The sequence below is a fragment of the Strix uralensis genome, chromosome 14 (assembly GCF_047716275.1).
Source record: "Strix uralensis isolate ZFMK-TIS-50842 chromosome 14, bStrUra1, whole genome shotgun sequence".
Classification (NCBI taxonomy): domain Eukaryota; kingdom Metazoa; phylum Chordata; class Aves; order Strigiformes; family Strigidae; genus Strix; species Strix uralensis.
In genome coordinates this window covers 18,241,112-18,267,778 of record NC_133985.1, presented here as the reverse complement: position 1 = coordinate 18,267,778, position 26,667 = coordinate 18,241,112, and the positions used below count along the sequence as shown (strand labels likewise).

The 26,667-nt window shown below is 43.2% G+C and overlaps 1 protein-coding gene across 1 annotated transcript in view; it reads right to left on the bottom strand.

Moving 5' to 3' along the window:
* ADAMTS2 (ADAM metallopeptidase with thrombospondin type 1 motif 2) overlaps positions 1 to 25,847 on the bottom strand; it is a 190,776-nt gene extending 164,929 nt beyond the window's left edge. Inside the window, exons 1-2 of the mRNA XM_074883501.1 lie at positions 25,760 to 25,847; positions 24,407 to 24,768 (exon numbers count right to left, since the gene is read on the bottom strand). Coding sequence (XP_074739602.1) covers positions 24,407 to 24,768; positions 25,760 to 25,847 — 450 coding nt within the window. The remainder of the gene's footprint in view (positions 1 to 24,406; positions 24,769 to 25,759) is intronic.
* Positions 25,848 to 26,667: the final 820 nt, after the last annotated feature.

Sequence of the window (26,667 nt, the reverse complement as noted above, 5' to 3'; positions counted from 1 at the left end):
TTGAACCTCTAGGGAAGATCTGAGAGAAACAAACAGGGAACAGTTCGTGCAACAGAAAGACAACAAGGTATCGAGTCACCCAAATAAAACTGCAACTGAAAAAAGGCTCTGAAATGTCTCACCTCACGGAAGTTTACAAGAGAATGTGTTTCAATCAAGTCAGTCCTAATGGAACTGAAAATTACCTTCAAACAGCACTAGAAATGTACTTTAGCTCCTCTTCAGTTGCCTGACTTGTTCACATTGCCTCATGAAAGAGTTCTGGCCACTTCAAAGTCCTTGGCTCCACTTTTTCTTCTTTGCCAGAACAGTGATGCTCATCACTGCTATTGTACAGAGGAGATATAAATGTTTTTTTTAAAAAGCATTAAAACAACTCCAAAGCATTTTGAAAGGGGTTGGAACCAAATTCGGAAGAGGACAGTGAAGTCCAGCACACCTTCACTGCCTCAGGAGTCTACAAAGTAGATCCAACAAAAGCCAACAGCTCACAGTTCAGAAACTCAGCTGTGTGGGGTTACGTATCCAAAGGTGTTTACATATCAGAGAGGCAGTTAGTAGGACATGCAAAACCCCCCATCCCCAGTGAATTAGATACTTTAAACTGGTTGGAGGTCAAGCAAGTTAAGATCATAGCTCAGGTGCATGTGGAAGTTTCACTAGGGGCCACGTATCTTTTTTAGTTCCCTACATAAATCTACTAACATTTGCACTTTGGATTGTATTAGGTAGAGGTATATATGGAGTAGTTCAGAAAATCCACCATAGCCTTTGGTATCAGTGGAAGTTTCAAAAATCTTATTTTTCTGAGAAGGTTGTTTTGGGTATCAGACACTTTATTAGGCTGGCTACAGGCACAACTACAGGAGATTTTGTGGTTTGTGTCGTACAAGAGATCAATCATCAGCATCATAAATGTTCTTGGTGATATTAAAAATAAAAGGCAAAGGACCATAGCAATATTTTTGTGAACATGTGCAAAACCATTCATTGCTGACAATTTAAACTACTGAACTAACTTCAGCTGAGCCCCACACACACTAACAGAAGTTAACGCTCACCAGAGCTCTCCCAGCTGTCGTACCGTTCACACAGTGCTGGTAAAGTGGCAGGAGCACCGATGAGAGGGAGAATTCAAAAAATGATTGAATCAGTTTTGTTGAAAGTTTCCACACAGAGGAGAATTTACCTTTGGCCTGAGACCAGGAATGAAAAACTTTCAGTCCAAAAAGAATGCTCTGGCCAAGGCTGTGTACAGCTTGAAAAGGGGGCTTCTCGTGAGAGCCTGAGTACTGTGGTTAGTCTGGCATCTGCTATCACATGTTTTACATTTTCCTTTCTTAATGATATTATGCTCACTGTAAGTACTGAAAGTAAGAAAGATTTACTTATTTTACCCATTTTTCCCATATGGTCTAGAGGTGCATTAGCATCATTTGCCAATTTATTCCATTTTTTAAGTATTTCAGGGATTTTGAATGTACAATAATCTAAACTATTCAGCCCAAATTTCATTTAATCAATATTTTATGCTCAGTTTCTGTGAGTTCCACAAAAAGGATCAACTGTCTTTTGCAAAAGGTTGTACTTGGACTACCCTGAAAATACAATATAATGTTACAAGTATAGTGAAATATAATGATATACACAGACTACTCCAGGAAACCTCTCTTTTCCAGTAGTTTCTATAAATCTTAATCCAGAAACTAAAAAGATTATTTTTTTCCAAAGAAAACAGCAATATGTACTCAGTAAGGTAACTATGCAGAGGATTAAAATAAAGGATGCATGCAAATACATTGCTGAATTGGAGCTTTAATGCTCTCTTAAGCCCTTCTCGGTCTCTCTTAACGTGAAATTATGCTGATAGCATTCTCTGAAAACCAGCTGAGTAGTGACCCAAGGCAACCACAAATACAAGAAGAAAAGCATGAACCTGACACTTGATAAAAAGAGAAGTAGTTACATTTACTTTCATCTGTTAGTTTTTAATTGTACTGGCCCAAGTAATTGAGCAATTCTCAATTTCAGAATTGATGCCACTGCTATTTTATGTAAGTAAAATAATACTACAGTCACTTATTGCTGAACTCAGCTGAGCTAACCTCTTTTGAGCCAGCGCTGCATTGCCACTTCAACTGATTTTCTACAAATGGGAAAGGGAGAGATGCTTTACCTACCTCTTCCTCAAACAGCTCATGTCTACAGTCTGGGGAAGCTTAAAAGAAGGAGATAAAACACTGTCACTGAGGGAGGAGGGTGTATATGCCACTTTTGGAGCACTTTGTGACCCAATAATTCTCTCTCCCACAGCCCCAACTTTACCCCTCTTTATGTGGGGAGGCTGAACCAACACCTTGCAAGGAACTGCCACGCAATGCTACCAGTTGAGAAGAAGGAACCTGGGGAACTGCAGCTCATCAGCAACTCAGAGGGTGACAACACCAGCAAGAAAGAAGGGTTACAGACACACAGTAACAGATACAAATGCTGGGACACAGAGGCCATTTGGAAGAGGCAGTCCGATTTCCTTCATTCAGAAGCAGTGAATGCAGTGGGTAATACTACATTTAGTTTGGGACTCGATATGCAGAAGAGGCATAAATGAAATAAGGAGATGAATCGAAGAAGGGGCAAACACTTTAGAAGAGTTCATGTAAGGACAACTGGAGAATAGGCAACGTTTCTTTCCAACCAGGGGCAAAAAAAGGGAATACTGAAACTCAGTAATTCCCTCAGCAACAACAGAACTTTACCAGTCCTCCAAAGAGGATTTAAAGGTGGTATTTATTGGATTACACCTCAGTGAGCAAAAGATGCAGAAAACTAACAGAAGACAGCAATATGTATATTTACACACCTAGAATTTGAAGAGAACCAGCTGTATTTTGAAAGGAAGGAAAGGCCACTCTTTGTCTAAAGCTGGATTTAAGGAACACAGAAAACACAATGCTTGAAGCTACTTATATTAAATATTTGGTTGGTTCAGAAGCAAAATAGAAATTCTTTATCTGAAAATTAATGTCTCCAAAGTGACCAGAAGGCTTTTATTTTTTCCAAAAAGAGACTTTTTATATGAATTATCTCATTTCCTGATTAGCAAACTAAAAGTATGAAATTATTTTCCCCCTGGCTATATCCCAGCTGGATCAAAGCACTGGCCCAAGAACATACTGTACCCAGTTTAGTTACTGAGAAAGTCCAGGAGAAATTCAAGTATCTACTTCTCATCTCTCCTGATAAAGATACCGACATAGGAATGTAAACATAGGCTGGATATGTAATAGATGGCCAGATGCTTGCCCAGATAGTTTTATACCTGTTTTTTGTTTCACTGTTACTCCTTTAGCAAAAACAGTACCGACTCTGCTCTTGGAGCAGAGTCCATGTCCAGTCCTAAATCACCAAAGTTCATTACACCATCACTTCTCTTCCCAGGTCTCCCGGGAAAAGGTTTGTTCCATGCCTGGAAATACCATCACCTCTAATGAGGACCAGAGGGCTACAGCTCACATAGGATTTGTGTGTGCGTGTGGGCCAGAGGGTCAGCTGATGGCACAGGGACACCCTGTAAGGAGCAGTGTATGGGTGGGTGCTTGAGGACAATTCCTACTAGTTAAACATCACTGTAATATCTATTTTCAGTAAAGACAGAGCAAAGAAGCCACACCCACATCTTCTGAATGCCCAGGGTCATCCATGAAAGGAGTCTCCTGCTCCAAGCCATAAAGTCACAAATCAAGACAAAACAAGCAGTTAACCTGTTTTTATTTTAATTTGCAGATATATCATTGGAGTAAGGGTTTAAATTCATGACAAGTACTTCTGGGTAAATCAGCTCTCTCCTATGTAATCATGTGAAAGATAAATTCAAATACACACTGACAGCCAAAAGAGGAGAGAAGTATTCCTCTCTGTTGGAACAAATAGAGCTATCCTTCAGGAAGGTGTCTGTATAAATACTACAATAAGTGAGAACTGATTACTATCTTCCAAAGAGCAATGTTAAGATAGGCTTTAAAAAGAAATCAATAGGCATTTCTTTATTAGTCACATTTTTGGCAGCTTGCCCATATCTGCAAATACATTTTTTAGAAGCTCAAATCAGCAGCCAAACCATGCTACATAAAGAGAAAGGAAGACAGTAAAAGCACATCTCATAGAATTATATTAGTGCTCTTTCCTACCTACAAGAGAAAGTTTTACAATTATGTCTGGCCAGTCAAACCAATTCCTCTTTACTGATCATGGGAATACTGTCCCTTGTGTTGTCTCCTAGCCAACTAGGTCTTTTCCATTGCCCTTTCTCATTCTTTTATTTCATAAATGTTTTGCAAACACATTGTCAGTTGGATTAGACCGCACTTAACCTAAAAAGGGTTCACCATTCACTGGTGAAGCAACACAGCAGCAGAGAGAGATCTGCTGTACATCACTGTCCAAAGCCTGTGTGCATCCGTGGTCGAGAACAACTCTGCTGAACACGGTACAGCTTGAGAAGCAGGTGCCTGTGTGAGAAGTCAAGGAGACAGCCCAAAAACACACAGTGCGGAGAATCAGACACAGAATCCACAGACAAACAGCCCCAGGAAAAAAATCAGACTCTGAGTTACCGTTGGGTGAACCAGCCTTTTTTGACCTGGGAGCAGGGATCTGTGTCCCATTGCTTGATCTATTTTGAGTTCAGCGAAAAAGGATTTCTTATATTCTTTGTAAACAAGCAGGAGGTATGAAAGATAGCTGACTCCATTGCCTTTCCCTAACTTCAACTACCTGCAAGAACCCAGTTTTTGGCAAGTCTCACTCAGGTCCAAAGAGTATGTGTAGATGCTTTATAGTTTAAAATGTCACATGTTGATGCTGACAAGTTCAAGACACTAGAAGAGGTTGCTATGGAAACACATGCTGTATTGCCTGGAACATAAGGCAACATTTTACATTAAAAAAGGAAGAAAAAATTAAGACCAACAGTCGCCAAATTAGCGTTTGGGTGGGGAAAAATTAGTTTGTCATTTGTTTTCAGACAGAAATATTTTCATTTAGAAACAATGAAGCTAAATGTGATGAAAGCATTTACATATTTTGGATTGTTTCCATTGTCTCAGAACAAAAAGTAGTTTTATATGGAAAGACTTTCTTTTGCACTCCATGTACAGCAAACCATCTCTATATTCCCATGTGCTGGAATCTAATTTTCCTTTTATAATTAATGAAATCACTTTAATGAATGGTCATGTTCTTTAAAGAGTTAATCCTATAACTCTTCTGTAACTTTACTTATCTGTGTACACACATTGGCCAACAGAACTAATATAGGAATAGAAATGCACAGAATTGCATCCTTGAAGTCGGGCAGCTTTCAGTTGCTTTGTAAGTCCGCTTTTACAACCTGTCACTGTTGCAAGGTGATGCCCACCCTCCTGGGGTATCACTGTCCATTGGCATCACAGAACGGTTTGGGTTGGAAGGGTCCTTAAAGATCATCCAGTTCCAACCCCCATGCCATGGGCAGGGACACCCACTAGCCCAGGTTGCCCAAAGCCCCGTCCAACCTGGCCTTGAACCCTTCCAGGGAGGGGGCAGCCACAGCTTCTCTGGGCAACCTGTGCCAGTGTCTCACCACCCTCACAGCAAAGAATTTCTTCCTTACATCTAATCTCAATCTGCCCTCTTTCAGTTTAAGACCATTACCCCTCATCCTATCCCTACACCCCCTGATAAAGAGTCCCTCCCCACCTTTCCTGTAGCCCTTTTAAGTCCTGGGAGGCCGCTCTAAGGTCTCCCCGGAGCCTTCTCTTCTCCAGCTGAACCCTCCCAACTCTCTCAGCCTGTCCTCACAGGGCAGGTGCTCCAGCCCCCTGATCATCTTCGTGGCCTCCTCTGGACCCGCTTGAGCAGGTCCGTGTCCTTCTGATGTTGGTGTCCCCAGAGCTGGACACAGCACTGCAGGGGGGGTCTCACAAGAGCAGAGTAGAGGGGGACAATCCCCTCCCTCAACCTGCTGGCCACACTGCTCTTGATGCAGCCCAGGACATGGTTGGCTTTCTGGGCTGTGAGCGCACATTGCTGGCTCATAGTCCGTCCACTAATACCTCCAAGCCCTTCTCCCTGGGGCTGCTCTCAAACCACTCTCCACCCAGCCTGAAATTGTGCTTGGGATTGTCTCAACCCATGTGCAGGACCTTGCACTTGGCCTTGTTGAACTTCATGAGGTTCACACAGTCCCCACCTCTCCAGCCTGTCCAGGTCCCTCTGGATGACAACCCTTCCCTCCAGCGTGTCGACTGCACCACACAGCTTGGAGTCATCAGCAAACTTGCTGAAGGTGCCTCAATCCCACTGTCCATGTCACCAACAAAGATGTTAAACAGCGCCGGTCCCAACAGCAACCCCTGAGGAACAGCACTCGTCACTACTCTCCCCTTGGACATCAAACTGTTGACCCCAACTCTTTGAGTGCAACCATTCATCCTTCAATGACAAACACTTCTTCTTCATTCCTCTGCTCTCTCAACAAGCACAAGAACAATTTTAAATTTCCCAAACAACCGTTAAGAGTATTCTAGGAAATTTCATTTTACTAGGTCACTTATTTGTTTTGGAATTTTGGCTATCACAGTGACAAATCTACAAATCCACAATTCAGTTTAAATATCTCCAATCTGCGGCCGATGTGACCTTCATGATTTCTGCAAATAGGAGGCCAAGATATGCTTACAAACACAGAAGACAGTGTCATGCTATCATGATGTCATCGTCATCATTTTTTCTTGGTAACTTTAATAATCTAAAACAAATTGCAGACAATATTTCTTCATAAATACCTGAACAGCAAAGGTGAGGAAAACCTCTTTTCTGCTATGTTTAAGAGGGAGGATGTTCAGTAGATGCTAGCAAGCCTGAAGACAAACGTCTGAAATGGAAATAACCTCGTGAACTGCATGACAGCACTACCCTTCATCGTAAATGCATCAGCAGGCAAACAATGCCAGAAAGATGTTTTCAGAAAATTCCTCATTTAGGGTTGTATTTTCAAAGACGCCTAAGGAGAACTGACATCTAAACACAGATGGGCACCTAGTCTTCTCAAAACTTCAGCTTACATGGTTACAGTAACACATCCGACTTGTTTAAAATGCGGGGTTTTTTCCAACCATCCCACTGTCATAAGGAAACTCCTGCAAATGCATTTTGTGAGTGCTGACCTCGGTGTCTCAACAGTGCTGTAGGCTACTGAATTCAAGGGCTACTGCTGCCACCCAGGCAAAATGGGTCACAGCAAAAGCAACAAGGAACAGCATTTCTGAGTTTTAAATGACAGATCATTTTTGCATCCACCCAGCAGCGCATATAAATTCATTTATTACGGTCTTTTTAATCTGTCTGTACATGATTGATTTGTGGCTAGTTCCATAATAGACTTTTTTAAAAATTATTATTATTTTTTAAATGTAACGCATTTTTTATGTAGATTTTCCAGATGTGTAGTATATGAACTTTTCCCCTTACCTTCTACTTATAGCATCAGTAGCACTGAAAAACTGTTTCTCTTTTCTTTGGAATCTAGAAACTCTGTGTTCCTTAAAAACCTTACAATAATATTCAAGCAAAATAAGTGTAAATTATTAGCACCTGACTTCAGTATTGTTTAAAGCCTATCTTCTGTCACACCTCACTTCCCATTTTTTTCTTATTATTACCTTCATCAAATAAATGTGTCTATGAAAACTTGTAAACAGGCAGGACAAATGTAAAGATGTTTATAAATTTAGTTTTCTTAAAAATCCACAGTTGTGTCTATTTCAAAAGCACCGAGGAAGAGAAATACAGAAAAGCTCATCTGTAAAGATATTGAGACTTTGGCTGCAGTTCACTCAACTTCATAGGGTTTGTCACAACAGTATTTGGCTCTCCTCTGTTTTCTCCACTGCTAATGGATACTTTACTATTTAATTAGCGCAGCATGATTCAAATCCCATCAAAGTCAATAAAACTCTTTTCATTTATGTTAATGGGCTTTGGACCAACTCCTGAATTAGTACCAGAATCAAATAAAACACCCTTAGGAAAAGAACAGATACATCCAGCTTACACTTTAAAGTACAATCTTAAAACCTTCCTAAGGTTTTTACTCGCTTGAAAGTAAATCTCATTATTGAACATCTCATAAAACCAGCTGGACAGCCCTTTTTTACCAGTCTGATTAAAGTGTCAGAAGGAATCCAAATGTACGCACTGCTTTGCCATGAAAAACCTTCCCACGATTAGGACAGCAAAAGGTTACATCTTCCTGAAGCTATTCCTGTGGCTCCTACATTGTGCAATTACGTGAAGGTTCACCCTGTGGCAAGATAGATTTGACAACAGAACTGTATTTAAAAGGCCCTGCCCCTCGACACTTGGTATTTCTGTGGTACCACCTTAGTTGTGCCAACACAGCTATTTGTTGGGCTGCTCTGAAGAAAACTTCACCACTGTGATTAACTCGTTAAGGCTGTTTGGCCAGACAACATCCAAATCTGACCAAGTGGCATTAAGACGGTCAATGTCCAACTGAAGAAGGCTCTGTTCAGCAGAGCAGTCAGTATTACATGTAACACAGCTGGATTTCCACAACCACCTTAATCAAATTAGCAGGAGAGCACCAGCTATTATTATCATACAGGGATAGAGGAGGCCTTCTGCTCTTAGACTCTACCCTAGTCACTGCAGAAATTAATGAACCACAAAGCAAGCAAAATGATACTATGTAAACAGGGATATTAAACCTTCTTCTCATACTTTTGACCCATTTTGGCAATACCAACCAAGCCACATAAAGCCACTGCATCATTTCTTACATAGCAGCACGCTTTAATTGACTGGCACATTAAATATCAAAGCTTTTTGCAAAGTTTGACCACAGAAATCACATTCAAAAATCACATCCCACCAGTGCTGACACAGCAGCAGAGCCACAGAATACTTTTTAAAATTCCTAAAAGCCCAAACAAAAGAACCAAACCTGTACTGTTGGTTTGGGCTTTTTCTTTAATTTCACATTAGTCCAGTCTGGCAGCACAGCAGGCTGGGAGACAACTTTCCCTGAAAACAGCTTTGGCAGAACGTTAACAGAGAAGAAAGAAAATTCAAGACAAGGATGAGAGGTGTTTCAGTCCCTTCTGGGCTGGAGCTGTGAACCCTTCCCATGGAATCAATCACAGCAGCTCTGGAGGGGACCGTCCTGCAGCGCACCGGACGCGTTGGGTGATGCGCACACGTGTCTCCAGCTCTCTGCTCCATCTGCCCAGTGCCTCTGGGCAGCCCTGACTCACCTCGTACCGTCACGTGTACTTGTTTGTCAGTGCAAGAAGTTCAGGTTGCTCTCAAATGGAGTCAGTACTCCTGCCCTGCCCTGCAGACTAGCACTGAGGATAAATGGGGACATCACTTCTTGTTTCATTCTGCCTTCTGAAGGTGCTTGTTAAAAAGAGAATATTCACTGAACAAGGATTTTGATGTGAATAGCCAAGAAATACAGTGTTTTCTGCTCAGTCCTGCTGCATGGGCTACTCATAAGCTATTCTCATCACCTCAGCACTCCAGTGCCAGGGCGCAGCATCTTGCCCTGCTAACACTGATCAGATGTCTCTAACTGCTCTTTCCTTTGGCCTTTTTTCTGACCCATTCCTTCCTCTCCCCCAAAACACACATAGAGACAGTCATCTTGCTGCTCTGAACACTACGCTCCTCCGCAGGAACCACAGTGCATTTTTCTCCAGTGAAGGAAGTATTTCCAGCTCGTGAAAAGGAGAGCGGTACTGCCCACCAGCCCAGCAGCAGCCTGTGGGGAGGTAGACTTTCAAACAATCAGTGTAGCTTTGGAATTCAAACCTGTTAAATGTGGTGGAGCGCATTAACCACCTCTTGGCAGCAATTTCAAAGATGGCCATTTGCTCCACATTCCTCGGCAAAGGAGAGATGCTGAGAAGGTCCCTGGCTTTGTTAAGGCGAGGAGTGAGAATCCACAGGCTCAGCCGTCACCTAGAACAGGCTGTGGGAAGGACAACATCACAAGGAGAAAGCTGCCTCTGCACAGACTAGAAAACACGAGTATTAGGGCTAATCTAGCCACTGCTGCCCTCTGGCACTGCCCAGTGCTTTCATGTTTCAAGAAGCACCAAAAATTATAGATAGTATAGTTGATTACCTGTGATAGTATATTTTTGATTACCTTCACAGAGTAAGTCTACTCCCAGAATCAACCTTATTGTTCTCTGTAGCTTTCCTCTGAAACTGTGGCCAAATGCAGCAGACAGAGTAGTCCAGGAAGAAAAAAAAAAATCTCTTTATTAGGGACTAAGCCAGGTTCTTAGTGATATCTGAGCTATAATCAATACCTAAAGGGTTTGCCCCCCGGCAGTACTCACTAGGTGGTTCACCAAATGATCCTGAAGTTTAACAGAACTTTGTCTAGTGCTTTTTTAAAAAGCTGAACAAAAGGCTGGCAAGGTAGCACGAAGCCAAATGGGCAGCTTTATGACAAGGTGCTCCATGTGTGTTTCTGTCACTGTGTTCTGCTCCCTCATGACACTGCAGCATCACAGCGAAGCTGTAAGGTCACCTCCTACTAGTCAGAAGTAGCTGAAAGTGCAACTCCACTGAAGCATCTCAATGCAATTTCAAAACTTAGAGAAGTTTGATAAAATGTTCCAGCACTTTCTAATCCATGTTCAGCTGCCCTCTTTGAGTGCTAACAACTCCTCCATAAAGCAGCCTACGAAAGATGAGAACTTCCTCAGAGGAGACGGGGGTCAGTCTATCTTCATCATTCTTTCAAAGGATACTTTAAAGCACCTCACGATTTGTCACCAGTAGCATATAGGTCACTAAGCAGCCTCCATATATGAGGTTCTGCCTGTGTCTCTGCCTTTTTTAGTTAAGACTGTAATGTTCTAATTACAAAATCAAATTTAAACTTAAGGATTTCGTAGACTCGTTGCAAATGACAACATTGTATTAAGTCAAAGCAATGGACTCAGTGGCACGGAAAAGATATACGAAGGATTAAATTTGACCCGATAGGTCTCTGATGTCAGTGAAAAGTGGTCTTAATATAAACAAATAGAAAATGAAAAGAGAAAAAAACCAACCACTTCCCACAGTAGGATAGCTAGAATATACTGTAGGACTTGCAAGCAGCGATTCAGTATTCCAAAATTATATTCTTCGGTTAAAGACTGCATGGAGTTCATTCTGGTAGTGCACTACAAAAACGTTACCTAGGCACAAACATTTCTTAAATCCACAAGTCAAAGCAAACACCTCTTTCAATCACCCCAAAGGAACACAAAATTGCCAGAAGCAGCTAAACCTTTCAAAGACCGAAGTATATCCATCACAGATGAATTTCACATTACTAACATTGTATTTATTCAACAGTTTTGCCAGTGGTGTCATGATTTCTACAGACTTGAATAATAACACGAAAATGTCACAAAAATCAATCCAGAGACAGGAAGCTATGAGGCCTTCGGTGAGCCCAAACTTTTGCATGAGAACAAGCAGTGCTCCCAGCTGTGTCTTTAACCCATCTCCCCATTCGTGAACAAGGACTCTGAAAACCTTCAAAGACACCAGGATCCCTGGTCTCCTCTGCCAATGCATTTCACTATTTCCAAGTATGTAACCAAATCCTGAATACATCACTTAACGAAATCTCATGTTAATAGCACATACACATTCACAGATCTTGTGTGTCCTGCCATCTCCCAAGAGCGAGTGTACCTCTTTTTGCAAACCATGGTAGCCTGCAATCCAGACTGTCAGAGGAGGGCATGTCACCAGAAGAGTGTGAAAACATCTAATTACATAAGGCCAGGTCCTCAGCTAGTGCAAAGTGACAGAGCTCCCAGAAATCCATGGAGACACGATGATGCAGATTAGCAGAGATTTGGCTCATTATAATTGAATAGACCCAACTTCTAATTTTTCCATCTAGTGACAGATTGTTGGAATCCTGACCACCAGAATCTCAGAGGGCAAGGGCGAGTTGAAAAGAGATTGCATCAGAGAAAGTAAACTCCAATTTGGCTAGAAGCATATTTACAATCCAGGAGTTTCAATTAGCTGTTGCTGAGTTATCACAAAAGTCTGTTGAACAGATGTGCAATTAGAGTTTTCCTCATGTTGCTCTCTCTCATGACTTGGGTTTTTTTGGTTGGGGGGGTTGGAGTTGGTATTTTGGGGTTTTTTTGCAAGTGACACTAGTTTTATTGAAGTCAGAGCTAATAATCTCAGATAGGCAGAGAAAGCTCTTCCCACTGTCACATCTCCAGCAGTGAAGAAGCAAAGAGGAGTAACCTCAGTAAGCAGGAAAATCTTTCTCCTTTCTGGCCCCATCTTCATAGGAAGAAGGAGACAGAAGAGCTGTCAGAATGAGCCTGCAAATTGAAGGCAGCTGGAATTGCCTCATCCTCCTGGCATGGACAAGAGGAGGGTTTCTCCTGATCCCTCCCCCTTGCTTAATGCATCACCTCTTCTGTGGTGGGGATGTGGTGTGAGGCAGAAGGGGAAGAAGGTTTAGCACAGCTATTTCAGTTTTAGAAGCGTGCAGTTCTGTCCTGTTCCATCCAGCATATGGGATATAAACAGCAATGGGAAAAGCTGCGCTCGAGCCTCTCGTACTCACCTCCCTCACCAACACCACTGCACCAGGGGACAGAGAACAAGGTGAAAGACAAGGTTATGATGTGGAATACTCCATGGCCTGCTTCTTGTCCCAAATTTTGCTAATCAACCTGCCCATACAAAGCCAAATTAAGCCAGTGAAACGAAACACACTCAATTCAACAGTTTTAGAACAAACCCAAAGATCAGCTACTTGCCATGGGACCTCCCAGGCCTTTATGTGAAATTATGTTAGACCATGACATAAAAATTGACATAGATCTATTTTTTCTGCATGATTCTCTGTTTGGATAAATGCAAATTATACTATATTTCCACAGGCTCAGCATTTTTATTCTGCTTTATAAGATACGCATGATTATTGTTGGCCTTAATTTGACTAACAACTTTATTTTCATAGTAAATTCATTACCCTTTCCCACTGAGGAGTTTAAATTAATTCAAAACATCTTGTAAATTGTCTTGTCTTTCTTTGCTTGTCTATTACTTACCCAGACTGAGCTTCATATTCCTCTTTCAGGGTGGTAAATCATCCTTTGATTAATCACATTTTCACACTTACTGCTTATGTCAGCCTTAATGTGCCGTAACCTTGCAAACAAATGTAGTATTGACAGACACCTCTAGCATTTATTTGGGGATTAAATATTTCTGTTTACTGATGAATGGTGGATCTGCCATTTTCACAATGAAACCTAAAACTATTAGGAAACTCTGATTTCAAGCTTTGTTACAAATCTGAAATCAATCCAAATTCATCCCTAAAACATCTTCATCCCTAAGCTCTTTATTGGTATTGACCTGAGATGGTGTAAAATTTGTGCTTCTGTGTTTTGAGGGGTTTTTTCTTCCCAATAGGTAAAAGATTGTGACCTTAGGTAAGTTCACACTGTTCTACAGAGTCGTGTTTTGAAAAGTTTCAAAGCCATATCTTTATCTAGCTATTACTTACTTTGTTTAAGTATATGAAAATTTTTAGACATTTTCAGCCTTGCAAGCTTCAAAGCCTGCCAGCTTCCAATATAACTCCTGTCACGTGAGGGAGTTGGCATGGGAAGGACTCTTGGCCCAGCTCAGCTGTCTTCATCATCAGGTAGTGATTTATTTCTCAGAGACTGTTTTTTAAATACATTCTGGTTTGCAGAATGCTTTCCAAACAACATCTCTCACATTCCTTCCACAGCTCCTCTGCTTGGGGAAAGAAAAAAACTTAGCAATTTTAACACTCTGAAGAATCAAGAAGTATATTCCTCTGCATATGAGTTGGATGGACATAATTTACCCAAAAGCCATGATTTAAAACAAATAAAACCACTATTAAAACAGTAACCACAGCCTGTGCTGCCACCTATCCTTAGTTAATCTCTGCATTTTCTGCAGGCTCTTTTTCCACTTCTGAACTACACATTCTGTCCTGTAAACAGGTCTCCCCTTCAACTGACTCAATGGCCATGGACACTGGCCCTTCTACCAGCCCTGCGAGTCACACGCTTGACCATGGGGGAACATGCAAGATGCATCTGCTTAGCACAGCTATTGGATGTTTGTTCTGTCTTTCGCACATGGAGGGAAACATCAGCAAAATTTGCTAGTCTCTGGAGTAAAATCTGTGCTTTCCCCTCTTGGCTTCTAAAGTCTATCATTTTACTGTATTTGTAGGAAAATTTAAATGGTTTATTACTATGTTTAGCTCTTGAAATATTTTTACTCCCAAGAAAATAAGTCTTTTCTTTCCTGTTGGACTTGCTGTATTATTGTGACTTTCTCCATCCCATACCGTACAATATGCACTGTAGCATGTGTTCAGAAGCACAATTTGAAAAAGAAGCTGTTCCTACAGGCCAAATTGTGCAAGAGTGGCACCTAATCTGTACTCCTTGTCCTTCTGGGTGCACAGTGTGAAGGCGTCTTGGGATGGCTTTGCCTAAGGGGGCTAATACATGCCCAGAGCTCCACTGGTCACGCTGGAAGCCCATAGGGCACAGAGGGAGGGACTACCCAGCAAGAGAGGGAAGCAGGAACAACAGCAGGCCGAGAGATCCACACTCAGAGCTGTATTGGACACAAAATTCAATCACTCCTGCCATTTCATGAACTGCTTCTTGTAATACTGTAAGTGATGGGGTAAAAAAAGAGAGGTGAGGAAGAGCTGCTGGCCAGCCTGCTAGTTAGTCATGCAGGTTCTTCTCCACATATGTCAACTTCATTATTCTTACAGTGGTAGTAAATCATAAAACACATTAATAAAGGCTTAAAGACTCAGGGCCTACATCAAGATGTGGCACTGTGCCATTCTAAAATCTCAGAAAGATATTTTGCTTTTATGTCTTTTAAAGACCAGTTTAAATGTTGATCATATGCCAGGTATTTCCTTCTAGTTTTCTTGCTTCAAAAATCTTGTAGAAATAATTCACCTTCATTAAAGGGCAATAACAGCAGCTACCTATAGCAAATATACCTAGTGAAGAGAAATAACTTTAATTAAATTAGCTTTATCTAGTTACAGGTAGAAGAAGCTTTTCTCATCCACAAAGATACCAATGATGTTCACTGACTCTTTCTCATTACAGGATTACTAGGTTTCATGCTTAATTTCAGCAGAAAGTAGACTGTAATCTGTCCCCTGAGGTCCACAGGGCTAGAGGTTAAATGCTGGGCAAAAGTGGTCTGACCATATAATGAAATTCAAACACAAAGGAGGCAACTACAGGAAAAGTTAAAGGGAATGACAGTAGGAAGGAAGTTAAAGTAGCTTTATTTATAGCTCACCACATCAAAAGAAAAGGGATAATATTGTACTTTGCAGGTGTAAGAGTCAGAAAGTACCACAGACTCCGGGCATTTCAACCTCTGAATTCTCTATGAAGAATTAATTGTATTTATTAAGGTTACAAGTGCAGCAATAAAGGGGTAAAATATTAAATTTGACATAAACCAATATAAAGGGAGTAAGAGAGAATATAAACCTGAAAGGAACGCTGATAAACTATAACACACTTAGGATACCGAGACCAAAGAGTAACAGCAAGTTGTACAAATGGGACTTCAATTTTACCAAGGCAAAGTTTTGGAAAACAAACAGATCAGTAGATACAGTCCTACAAGGGACATGAAGAGAAAAAAATAAAAAAAGCAAATATATAAATTAGTGGTCAGGGCAGGTTCTCTCTGTGGGATCAGAGAGGCTAAAATGATACTGAGGTTACCATGTTCAGCAACTGAACCTCTCCCAGTTGAGGGGCAGCCAGCCCACACGACACACGCCAGAGGACAAACTCTCTCAGAAGTACACACAAGACAGGAGAGGTCCCCATTTCTTGCTTTGCTTTTACTATTCAGCAACTTGCGTTTCCCTCCCCTGCTTCTCTCACCCTCCCTTCCACTGTCAGAATGACTCTTCTCCTCCCCACAGCAGCAAACTCCACTCCTTTCTCTGATCTGTAACACTCCCCTCCAACGGAGGTGGAATTTTATTGCAAAGTACAAAAAAAAAAAAAATCAAGCAGAGCTACAAAGTGGAAGGCCATCATCCACAGAGCAGAAGAGTAAGTTTGCCCAAAACTGCAGTTCCAACTTCTGATGCTCAAAGGCACAAGTCAAACTCCCTTAAATAGCCGCGTTTCAAAATCATGAGAATAAGGATGTGGTTTTACAATACAGCTTGGGTCTATCTCTTACCGAATAAGCAATCTCCCTTTTATCCTCGAGCCCAGCTGAGGGTATTCTCACTTTCATCCCTTTGCCTATAAAAATGTCCATATCACCCCACAGAGAACCAGTTCAAGCAGCTAAACTGGCAGGCAGCAACTCACTGGTTTGGCCACCTACCCCCTGGATTAACGTATGGCAGAGTAAAACGAGCAGGGTGCCGGAGCAGGGGAGGGATGGGAGCACAGCACAGGGAGCAGCCAAGTGAACAGGATTACCCATCTCAGGAGCAATGAGGTGTTAAGAGACACTCATCCGTACTGTAAAATGACACCTTCAAAACAACATACTTGGGATGATTTTCACTGGCCTGGTGATTTTTGAGACCTCAAGAAACACAACTCGCATCCCTCTATCTTTTCCTTGAGGGAAACTCTTACTTAAAAACACTTACTTTAAACAGAAGATAGTTACTTAGAAGAAAAAGTAAAAAATTAATGCTGAGACTCACACTTATGCCTGCAGGAACTCCCAATTTCAGGAAAGTACCAGACATTTTGAGACCTGGGAATAACTCAGAAGATCTATAGCGGAGACTTTTGATTTAGATATGAGGAAGCAACGTGCTCTTCAGCACTTGAAGAGGACAGTCTTCTTTTCAATGTTACAGTTTAATAGAACGGTGCTGAAAATAGCATGTGAAATGTGGGGCTTTCATTTTGCAGACTATTAAAACTGGGAACCCGCTGTGTCAAGACTCTGCAAACAAAGATGAATTTAAAACACACACAGATAAAGGGGCTAAAGAAACCAGATGTGATGTGTTAAAGAACTTACTGAAACTCTGGAAGAAGGAAAGCAACAAAGGGAGAAGGTGATCTGAAAAAGAGGGGGTGCACATCAGAGCTATTCACGGGAAGCAAACGCAAGGTTGTGCAACCCCCCACAAGAGACTGAAGACCTACTCCCTGATTTTCTCTTTTAATCAGACCCAGTATGAGAAATGTCCTAGTGTGCAATTAAGTAATGGCATGACCTGCTTACAAAGCAACAGTCATCATTAATAAAAAGTGCTCAGAAGTAGGTCGAATAAAATACCAGTGTGATCTGTGGTGAAAAGGTCCTGCTCCATGCAATGGCTGGAATTCTAGCTGATCAAAAAAAATATTTTCCAACCTTTTGTAGCAAAAGGTAAACATGTAATTAACTCAAAATGTGGGAAAGTCTTGCCATTTGCAAGAGTCTGTGCTGTTAAATTCTCAGAGAATACTGGAACACCTTGCCGCACCGTGAGGAAGCAGTTTGCTGGTAGCTAAGTAAGCTAATAGCATTTTTTGAGAGACACCCCTTTGGAAGCTGATGAGGGACAGACTTCTTGAAATAGATGTTCTGCTTACCCCAGAAAGTAATTATGACCTTATCAAAATTAGTTACTATATTTGGATCCTTCAAGATGGAAAGTAGAAGGAGCCATTAGGCACATTTTCTTGGATGTACATGGTTTAATATTCTGGTTGGAAAATTAGTTCTTGTGTGGTCGAAGAGAATAGCACAGCTGAGATACTACTACAATGAGGACAATGAAACACAAGGTCAAATAGGACATAAGGAAATACCTATCTTTTATCCAAAGGCCTACAACATACCACAAAGATACCGGTTTTGATTGCCTGAGGATATTCTGTCCAGATGGTGTCCACCTGTATGATGTAGGAAATTACTTACTCTGCTCTCAGATAAAATGTAGGTGAGATGATCCATGCACAGAAGATGCAAAGAAAAAAAACCAGTACTTACTGATGACAGAGTCTCTTTTAAGGACAGCAAAATGAGGATAATTTACTCCAGTTAGAGGCTGAATCATAGTGTTTACACTCTGTGATTCAGACTATAACTTTTAAAAGGGAAAGTCTCTGCAATTTACACAGCAGAAGGGGCTGTCCAACTAGGCTAGTGTTGGCCAGGGACATGAACAGTAGAAACCCAGAGAACAGGTTATGAAGCAAAGTCTCTGTCCTCTGAAAGTATATGGATATGCTTGAGTGTTAGGCATCAAAATAACTCCCTTGCTTTCTGTCAGGCAATGCAGGTCTTTTATATGACATGTGTGGATGTGGATACACAGTCAGGCTCTGACTGTGCTAAAATTTACATACATGGTTGGCTTAAACATGTAGAGAGCCCAGCTGAATTCAAAAGACCATGTGAGCTAATGGGAATCCCACTCTAATCACCTGCAGAGGAAGGGCTGCTCTTTCCTTAAAGAGAATGGCTTTTGAATTTTGTACTACACTGTGTCACAGGAATTATTCACATTTCTTCTGCCACTGTATTATAGTTCTACTTGTCCAAAAAGCAAAAGGCGCACAATGGGGTTTGCCATTACACAAAAACCAGATGGCAAATTTGGTTTGATTTCATTTTAATTTAAAGAGAAAATGCTCCCAAATGTAGAGATTATATATGCCAAATTTTAATCCACTAAAACTGGATGCAACCCAATCATAATGTAAATGCTAAGAACTTAGCATACAAAAAAATAATTACTGGAATTATTTGTAGCAGGCATCTGTTTTAACTGTCAGGCACTTGACCTGACCAGACTTTGAAGAAAATATTGTGCTACCTTGAGTTCTGCTTTTTTGCTACATCACAAACCAGTGTAATCCAAAAAACAGATAAAACAGAAACAAAACTAAATTGTAAATCCATATGAAAGCAGGAGATGGATGTCTGAAAGGGAAAAATAACACAGTTATATAAGCATGTTTGTCTTCTCCTGGTGTATTCAGAACTGTGAGCAGATCCTTCACCCTCTTATCCAGGTAAATTACATGATCCATCTAAGGTGAGTTAGATTCAACTTCAGCTCTGTGGCCAGTTCCAAGAAAGCATCTCTGTCAGGAAGTTATTTAAGAATATAACCTTAAAATTCACTGACTTCAAAGAGCTCAAGCTCATGCTCAAAGTGAAGCAGGATTATACTAAACAAGGATAGATATCACAAGGTGTTTAAATGTCTTCAGGAATGCAGGAGGGAGAGGGGGAATATTCCCCCGGGAAGGAGAAAGGTGGGCATTTCACAAGGGTGGTTGGAATTGCTCTTAGGAAACTCCACTGACCGAATCTGGAACCTGAGCTCCTACACTTACAATTTACAAATTAGATTATTTGAATACCCCCGTGTAAAATAAAGACTGCAAAAAATTAAAATATTCCATTATCTGGTTTTAAAACAGTAAAGAAAATACTAATAATACAAATAATACATAACAAAGTCTTGGGACAATTGACAGACATGCACTTACACTGACAGCAGCCAAAGCACCAGTCAATTCCTGAAGATTCAGGACTGGCTAGCAAAGCGAAAGGATGACCACAAACCCACCCAGGTCAGCCCCGTACTAGTGTTACTGTTAGTATTGGGCAAGAGTCTAAAAAGCACTGCTGGCGTCCCAAGCATTTCTAGAAGAAATAGCATCTGGGCAAGCAGCCAGCCACCAGGCTTCTCTCAAACAGTTTGTGAGGGTTATTACAGCATACAGTAAAGACTGAAATGTTGTAGAGCAAACCCTGCCTATTTCATCACATAAGAAGAAACACTTATGTCCGTTATATTAGTAAGGTGACTATGGCTTGGTACCCCAAGACATGTGATGCTTAGACTTCCACAAGAAAATGTACAACCACAGATGTCCTGAACAGTCTACTTTCTATATGTCTACTTCTAATAACATTCCATCTTAATGTCAATATAGTGAAATTTTTGGACAGCTGATATTTTAACTTTTAAAAAAGGAAGAGTATTATACTAATGAAGCAGAGCTAAAACATCATGTTGTGTTACTGAAACTGATGTTCCTCTATTTGCTTCACTGGGTGCTAGATGATACTGATTATTCAGCATGAAGCTGTGATCCTCAGTCTTTTAGGATCCTGTCAGTAAGTTTGACTCTGCACTGCAGCCTAATTTAATCATGTGCTCATTATCCATACCAGATGTGGTGTCGATACTGTGTTTCTCCTCTATCTGCTTGTGTTTAAGCACACATTCTAGCCCACAGACTACAAATGTTATGAGGAGGCTGGGAGAGAGTTTATGTCTCTGAAGTTCCACAACCGAATACTGCCATCCTGTCAACCTGAAGAAGACATTTTTGGCACATCTGCCTCAAGCGCTGCAGAAGTATTAATCAAAATAAATAATTCAGATGCATAAAGAGTTCTTCTGCAATGGCAGGTTCATCTACTGGGGTGAAGAAAGGGAGTTCCCATAGTTCAGGCAATAATCTGGAAGGACTACCATAATTCTAACTCTTTATGGCTTTATGGCTTTTTTATAGCCTCCAACCACTTCTCCTTCACAACTAACCCTTGGAGAGGGCAGCCAGCTCCCCCATCCTCCAGCTGCATCCACAAGGACCTGGCGAAGGACCAAGAACGTACTCAGAGTGCAATATCTTCCATAACAGTCTGCAGGCCACAGACAGCTGACCATGTTGGTTCTGCCCACTCAGTGGAATAGTAATTTGAATGCAATCCTGCCAACCAAGATGATACCAAGTTGTCCAGTGTTTTTATCTTAAGTGGGAAAGCTTTCACAAAACTTTTTTTTTTTAATATGGTAAAAATCACATCCATAATTCAGAGAGCTGTTAAAAAAGCTATTGATTAGCTTTGACTTTCCAATGATTTGTAAAGATTCATTTCAGCTCTGAAAACACACCTAGACTGCATACTTCAGAAGTTCTCTTCATCTGTCTCTGATCTGATTTTTAGGTCAATAAAATTAATTTTGTCATTGACTTCTGTTACAGAAAACTGGGAATACCCAAACTGTGTACTTCCTCAGTCAGGGCAGCAGATAATTCTGTATATGCATTCACTGTCCCTTTTAATTTTTTAGAATTATTGCAGATTAAAAGCCTTCATCATTTATAGTACAGTTCAAAAATCTGTTCACAGATCTACTATTTTCATGTAAATGCCTTCCAACAACTTCTCATTTTGGCAATACCAACACCACCAGACAGACTCTTCTCAGACAATAATTGGAAAATAAGACACAGTTGGCAGTAAAGTGCAAACCAAAGGGGATGTTCAGAGGAAATAACATCAGAAGTTGGCACGGTGGCAGATGCATTCACTGACTTGAACCAGATTCAGTCAACAAAAGTTTGCAATGTAAAGATCAAACTATGAAACTTCAATTCAAATATTATTTCAGCCCTAATGTCTGGATGCAAAAGCTAGAAGCCTAGCAGAAGCAGAGACAGATGTCAAACCACCTTCAAAAGCAAGCACTTCAAGAAAACACTAGGAATTAAATGAAGCAAGTTTATAGCAAACAACTCTGAGACTTGTCAGTTGACAACTCAGTTGTCAGAGAGCTCTACCATCCCTATCTCCAGAGTAATCTAGAAAAGGAGGCGGAAATACTTGGGGTATGTCTGGAACATTGGCCATGGCGTGTATATTGTTAGGCAACTGAAAGAAAATCCATGATACTACAGAATTTCTCCACTGAAGTAAACCAGGTGTGAAGAAATGGACATAGAAAACCAGTTGAGAAGAGCTTTGTCCATGTCTTCATTCACATCTGAAATACCAATAAACCTGAAATAACACACAGCCCAGTGGTCTCTATGAATGTCTTGCTAGCAATACATTGCTCCAGAGACTATTCAACACTCCTTGGAAACACAAGAAATAAAAAAGTAAACCAAGAAACTGTTAAGTGCAGTATTAACTTCAGTGAGTTAGTTGCTCATTATTGTTATTCATGGGCCAGTGGCTTTTGGGGAACCACTAGTATCATTTCTTGGAGTTTGTGTAATTCTACTGATACGTTTTAAACTCTCCCCCCCCAAGAAAGAAAGAAACTGAGATGGAGGGAATGGCTAGAGATGGAACATAGTACCCAAGGGACTGCAGTTCAATTCGTTGTTCCACAACAGATTTACTGCACAATCTCAGGGAAATCATTACAGCCAGATGCTTAAAGTACTGAGGTGATGCTTCCTGCAGGAAGGCTTCAATGACCTGGGCAAAAACAAACATGGTCTCTGCCCTGCAACATTTACAATGTAGATACCCACTGGAGGAAACAGTAAGTCCTTTCCAAATGTATTAGCAGAACCACAGATGTAGTGCCATGCGAGAACCAGCGTGACATCCAGATTAGAATATGGCAGCTCCCACGCTAGACCAACTCTCCTGCTTCTTCTAATGAAAACAAGAATGCTGGAAAGAGGCAGGCACACAGGTTGTGTATACAGGCTGAAAACTAAAATTCTTCCGGTACCTTTCTGGATTCTAGCCATTTATGACTGATTGAGTCACAAATGAATTGAACTGAGGCCTGGCTTCATTCCTCTGCATTTGAGAAGTTACTTACAAATGTGAACAAAGCAGCATTTTATAAAAATGTTGTCATTTACACATGTAACACGAGGCCTTGGACCTTTAGAGTCTTATCCATACTTTGGCTTTAACTCCTGTTATATTTTATCAAACTCTTCTCCAAATATAAGGAGTCCACACTCTGGCTAACACTGGGAGGAAGAAGGAACAAGCTCCCCCACTGCCCTTACAGTCAACACCTGGACTGATGAGAAGAGCACAAGGCAAGTAGCAGCCATCAACTGGATCTTCCTTCACCTTTCAGCACAGACGAACAAGGAAGAAGAGCTTTGGCTCCACCCCAGCTCTGCAATGCCTAGAGCAAGTAAATTTTGCCTTACACAAAATGATCTGTGCTAGGTATGGGGAGAGCAGAGAACTTTTCCCCCTCCCTGGAAGTGCTCAAAGCCAGGTTGGATGAAGCTCTGAGCAACCTGATCTAGTGGAAGGTGTCCCTGGCCATGGCAGGGGGCTTGGAACTAAATGATCTTTAAGGTCCCTTCCAACCCAAACCATTCTATGATTCTAACCTATGCTTCCCCCCCAGAGGCAGGCTTGCAGGCTCATACTCTGCTTTCTGAATTGCTCTTCTTGCTCAGTCCTGGTGTTCTTCTTGCCCTCAGCCAGCTGTCCACATCAAATAACTGCAACATTAAAACCTGTTTCTCAAAAAACAAATGCACACGGCTAGGAGAAACAACAGGAAAGGAAAGAGTAAGGCAAAAAGTATTTATTTCATTCCCTTCCATTGGAGACAGCCAACATACTATCTCCATACATGTTATCTTCTTGGCACAGCAAATGAACAACTTCCTATGATTAAATAAACAGAAATACAACTGACTCATACTGGCTTTTTATGCAGAGAACAGAATGCATTAAAATTAAGTAATCTCAAAATGATGAACTCTAAAGGCTATAGCAAGAAAATATTGGCTGGATAAACTGTTCATTATCAAAAATATAGCCCTTTTCTCACTAAACAAATTGCTGTGCAGTAATTACTGTCCAATGATAGTATGACAGTTTAGGATGTCAGGGACAAACAGTTATAATTTGACTGCTGAACACGCACTCCAGAACAGAAAGCTGCAGCAAATTTTAAAACACACAGCCCTGCAAAATGTATCACAGGGAGCTGTTTTGCTTGTAAAACAAACTCTTTTGAGACTTTCCATCAATCACTTGATTAGGCAATGAAACTCACCGAGTGAAAGATCCATGAAAACAGACTCTGAATAAATTAAAATTTTCCAGGGCAAAACCATATTTTACCTATCAAATTTGTTTCCAGGGCAGTCCAGCCCATTACTTGGGATTAACTCTTCTAAAATTTCCTCTTGCAGACTGGAAGCAAAAAGTGGAAGAGGATGCTGAGAACATGTCATTTCATCCTCTATTTCGAAGCGTCAGGCACCTCAAGTAACTTTACCACAAATCAACATAAATCCTGGCTTCAGCTGCTCTGTTCCAGAGTACCACAGAGCATGTGCTCAAACTTCTAGTGCCACTGTCTGTAAAGAAGCGCCTGGTGCAGCGCAGCTATTCCCACACAAGGGAACATTAGTTAATTTGCATTCACAGTTACCATATGAGGTGTGAGTTTCTGACAGTCCACACATTTTATATTTAAAGACTGTAGGAAATTAATGTAATTATCTTTGATATAATAACAAAAGTAACTTACCAGCCCATCGCAATTGCTGATAGCGACCGAAGCATTTGGCAAATCAGTGATATCCCCAACATAGAGGCAATTCCCATAGAGAGGTTCAATGTGAGTCTCATCAGAGTCCTCCTGCCACTCAACTGTTGCTCCAGGGGCCACGAGCCTGGAGTTTGGCCGCAACCTGAAGTGAAACTCTCTTCCAAAAACAGTGACATTGTAAAATATTTGCTCATTTGCTGCTTCACGTTGCAAGTCCTCCGCAGCTCTCCTGAAGCGTGCTTTTGGCGGTCCAGACACCAAGTGGGATAGGAACCTGCCCTCTGAATCGGTGCTGGTGGGGATGACAAGGCTGTACTCCTCTATATTCCTCAGAATTGGATCTTTACAGGGAAAAAGCAAGAGAGGAGAGAGATACTAGAACTAAACATATCCTGATGCCGCGGGATTTTTATTCCATTATTCATTAGCACAGCAGACACTTACATAAGGCAGATGGACACTGCACTTCGAACAGGCACTTCATTCACCAGCATGAAGTGGGCAGAGTTCATTCAAACTTGCCTTTTGCTCCCCAAAACACCAGACGGCAGCGGGAGCCTCCCCACCCCGCAGGGACCCCCCACCTCTGCCCATGCAGCGGGGTCCCGCTACCCTCTGCCCACCCAACCGGGACCCCGCAGCCCTTGCCCACCCGGTCGGTGCCCGGGTCGCCTCGGGGAGTTGGGGCTACCCGGGTGGCCAGTGGTGATGAGAGGGCGCTGATCCACTTCGGGACTGCTCGGAGGGGCAGGGGTGGGGGCTTGGTTTGCAGGTGGCAAGGCTGCCAGGGAAAGGCACGTCCCTCAAACTACCCCCGGTGCGGCGGGGATGGGTCGCCCGGTGATGGGGACGCCCCGGGCGGCGATGGGCAGCGGTCTCGGCGGGAGCCCCGGGAGTTTTGGACGGCGGCGATGGCCGGGCAGGAGGAGGAGGAGGAGGAAGGCAGACGAGCTGCCATGTGCTTCATCCCGCACAGGGAAGTCCAGGCTCCCCGCCGGCGCTCGCCCCCTCCGCGGGGCAGGCAGCGGGCGGCCGCGGGGCTGCGGGCACCGGCGGGGCTGCGGGCACCGGCGCTGCGCGGTCCCTGCCGGCGGGGCTCCCGCGTCCCTTCCCCGCCGGCGGCGCGGCTGCTCCCGTCCCCGCCTGCCCGCTTGCAGGAAACAACTGGAAACCCGGCAAAAGTAGCCGCAGAAGAAGTTCAAGGGGAGCGGGAAGCCGCGGGGCGACGAGCCGCGCACTTCAGACGGGCGGGCTGCAAGACACCGGCCGGCGGCGGCGGGGCAAAGCGAGAGCAGCCCAAAGGCGGCGGGGACGGCCGCGGCGGAGACCTACCTCTGGCCCCGGGGCGCCCCGGGGCGCCGGCGGGCAGGGCGAGCGCGCAGCAGAGCAGGAGGCAGGCGATGCCCGCCGGAGGGTCCATGGCGGCGGCCCCGGCCCGAGGCGGGGGGCCGGCGCCCGGGCTGCCCGCAGCCGGGGCGGGCCAGGCGACAGCCCCGCTCCGCGCCTCTCCGCGCCTCTCCGCGCCCCGCTCAGCGCTGCCCCGCGCCCCGCCGCCCGCTCATTCGCCCAGCCGCAGCCGCAGCGGCAGTGGCGGCCGCGCTCCCCGGCTCGCAGCGAAGCAGAGACACCAGGAGGCGGCGGGGGTATAATACTGGAAACACAGGGCGTGCAGGAGTGAAGTCAGGCTGATTGACAGAGGCGCTGCCACACGGCGCAGCCGGGCCGAGGGGAGCGGGGACTGCCCGCCCCGCCGCCCCGCCGCCCCCGGGGGCCCGGCTCCGCCGCCGGGCTTCCCCCGCCGGCAGCCTCCGGCTGGGCGCCGGGCTCTGCGAGCGGCGCTGGGGGTGGCCCGAAAGCGTTTTGCAGCAAGAAGAAACACGCTGAGAGACACACACACCCCCCTAGACAGAGCCACCCCCACCCCGCCGGGCCCCGGGGCAGTGTCCTGCTGTGCAGGCGCCCGGGCTGCGCGGTGCCGGCTCCGGGCTGTGAATTCAACGTGGAAACTGGCGGTCGGAGAAAAGCAGAGCCACACCAGGCAAACTTAAGGCACCTCGGCATGAGTTTTTGCAGGAGTCTTGGGGTTTGCCGTTGAAAGCAAGGACCCAAATGGAAAAAGTGCCACCAACGTCGGGGTCGTGGTTTAAAGCCGGCCGGCAGCCAAACGCCATCCCAGCCGAAACCGGGACAGTTGGCAAACCACGATCAGAGACCTTCATCCGATCGAATAAATTACTCTA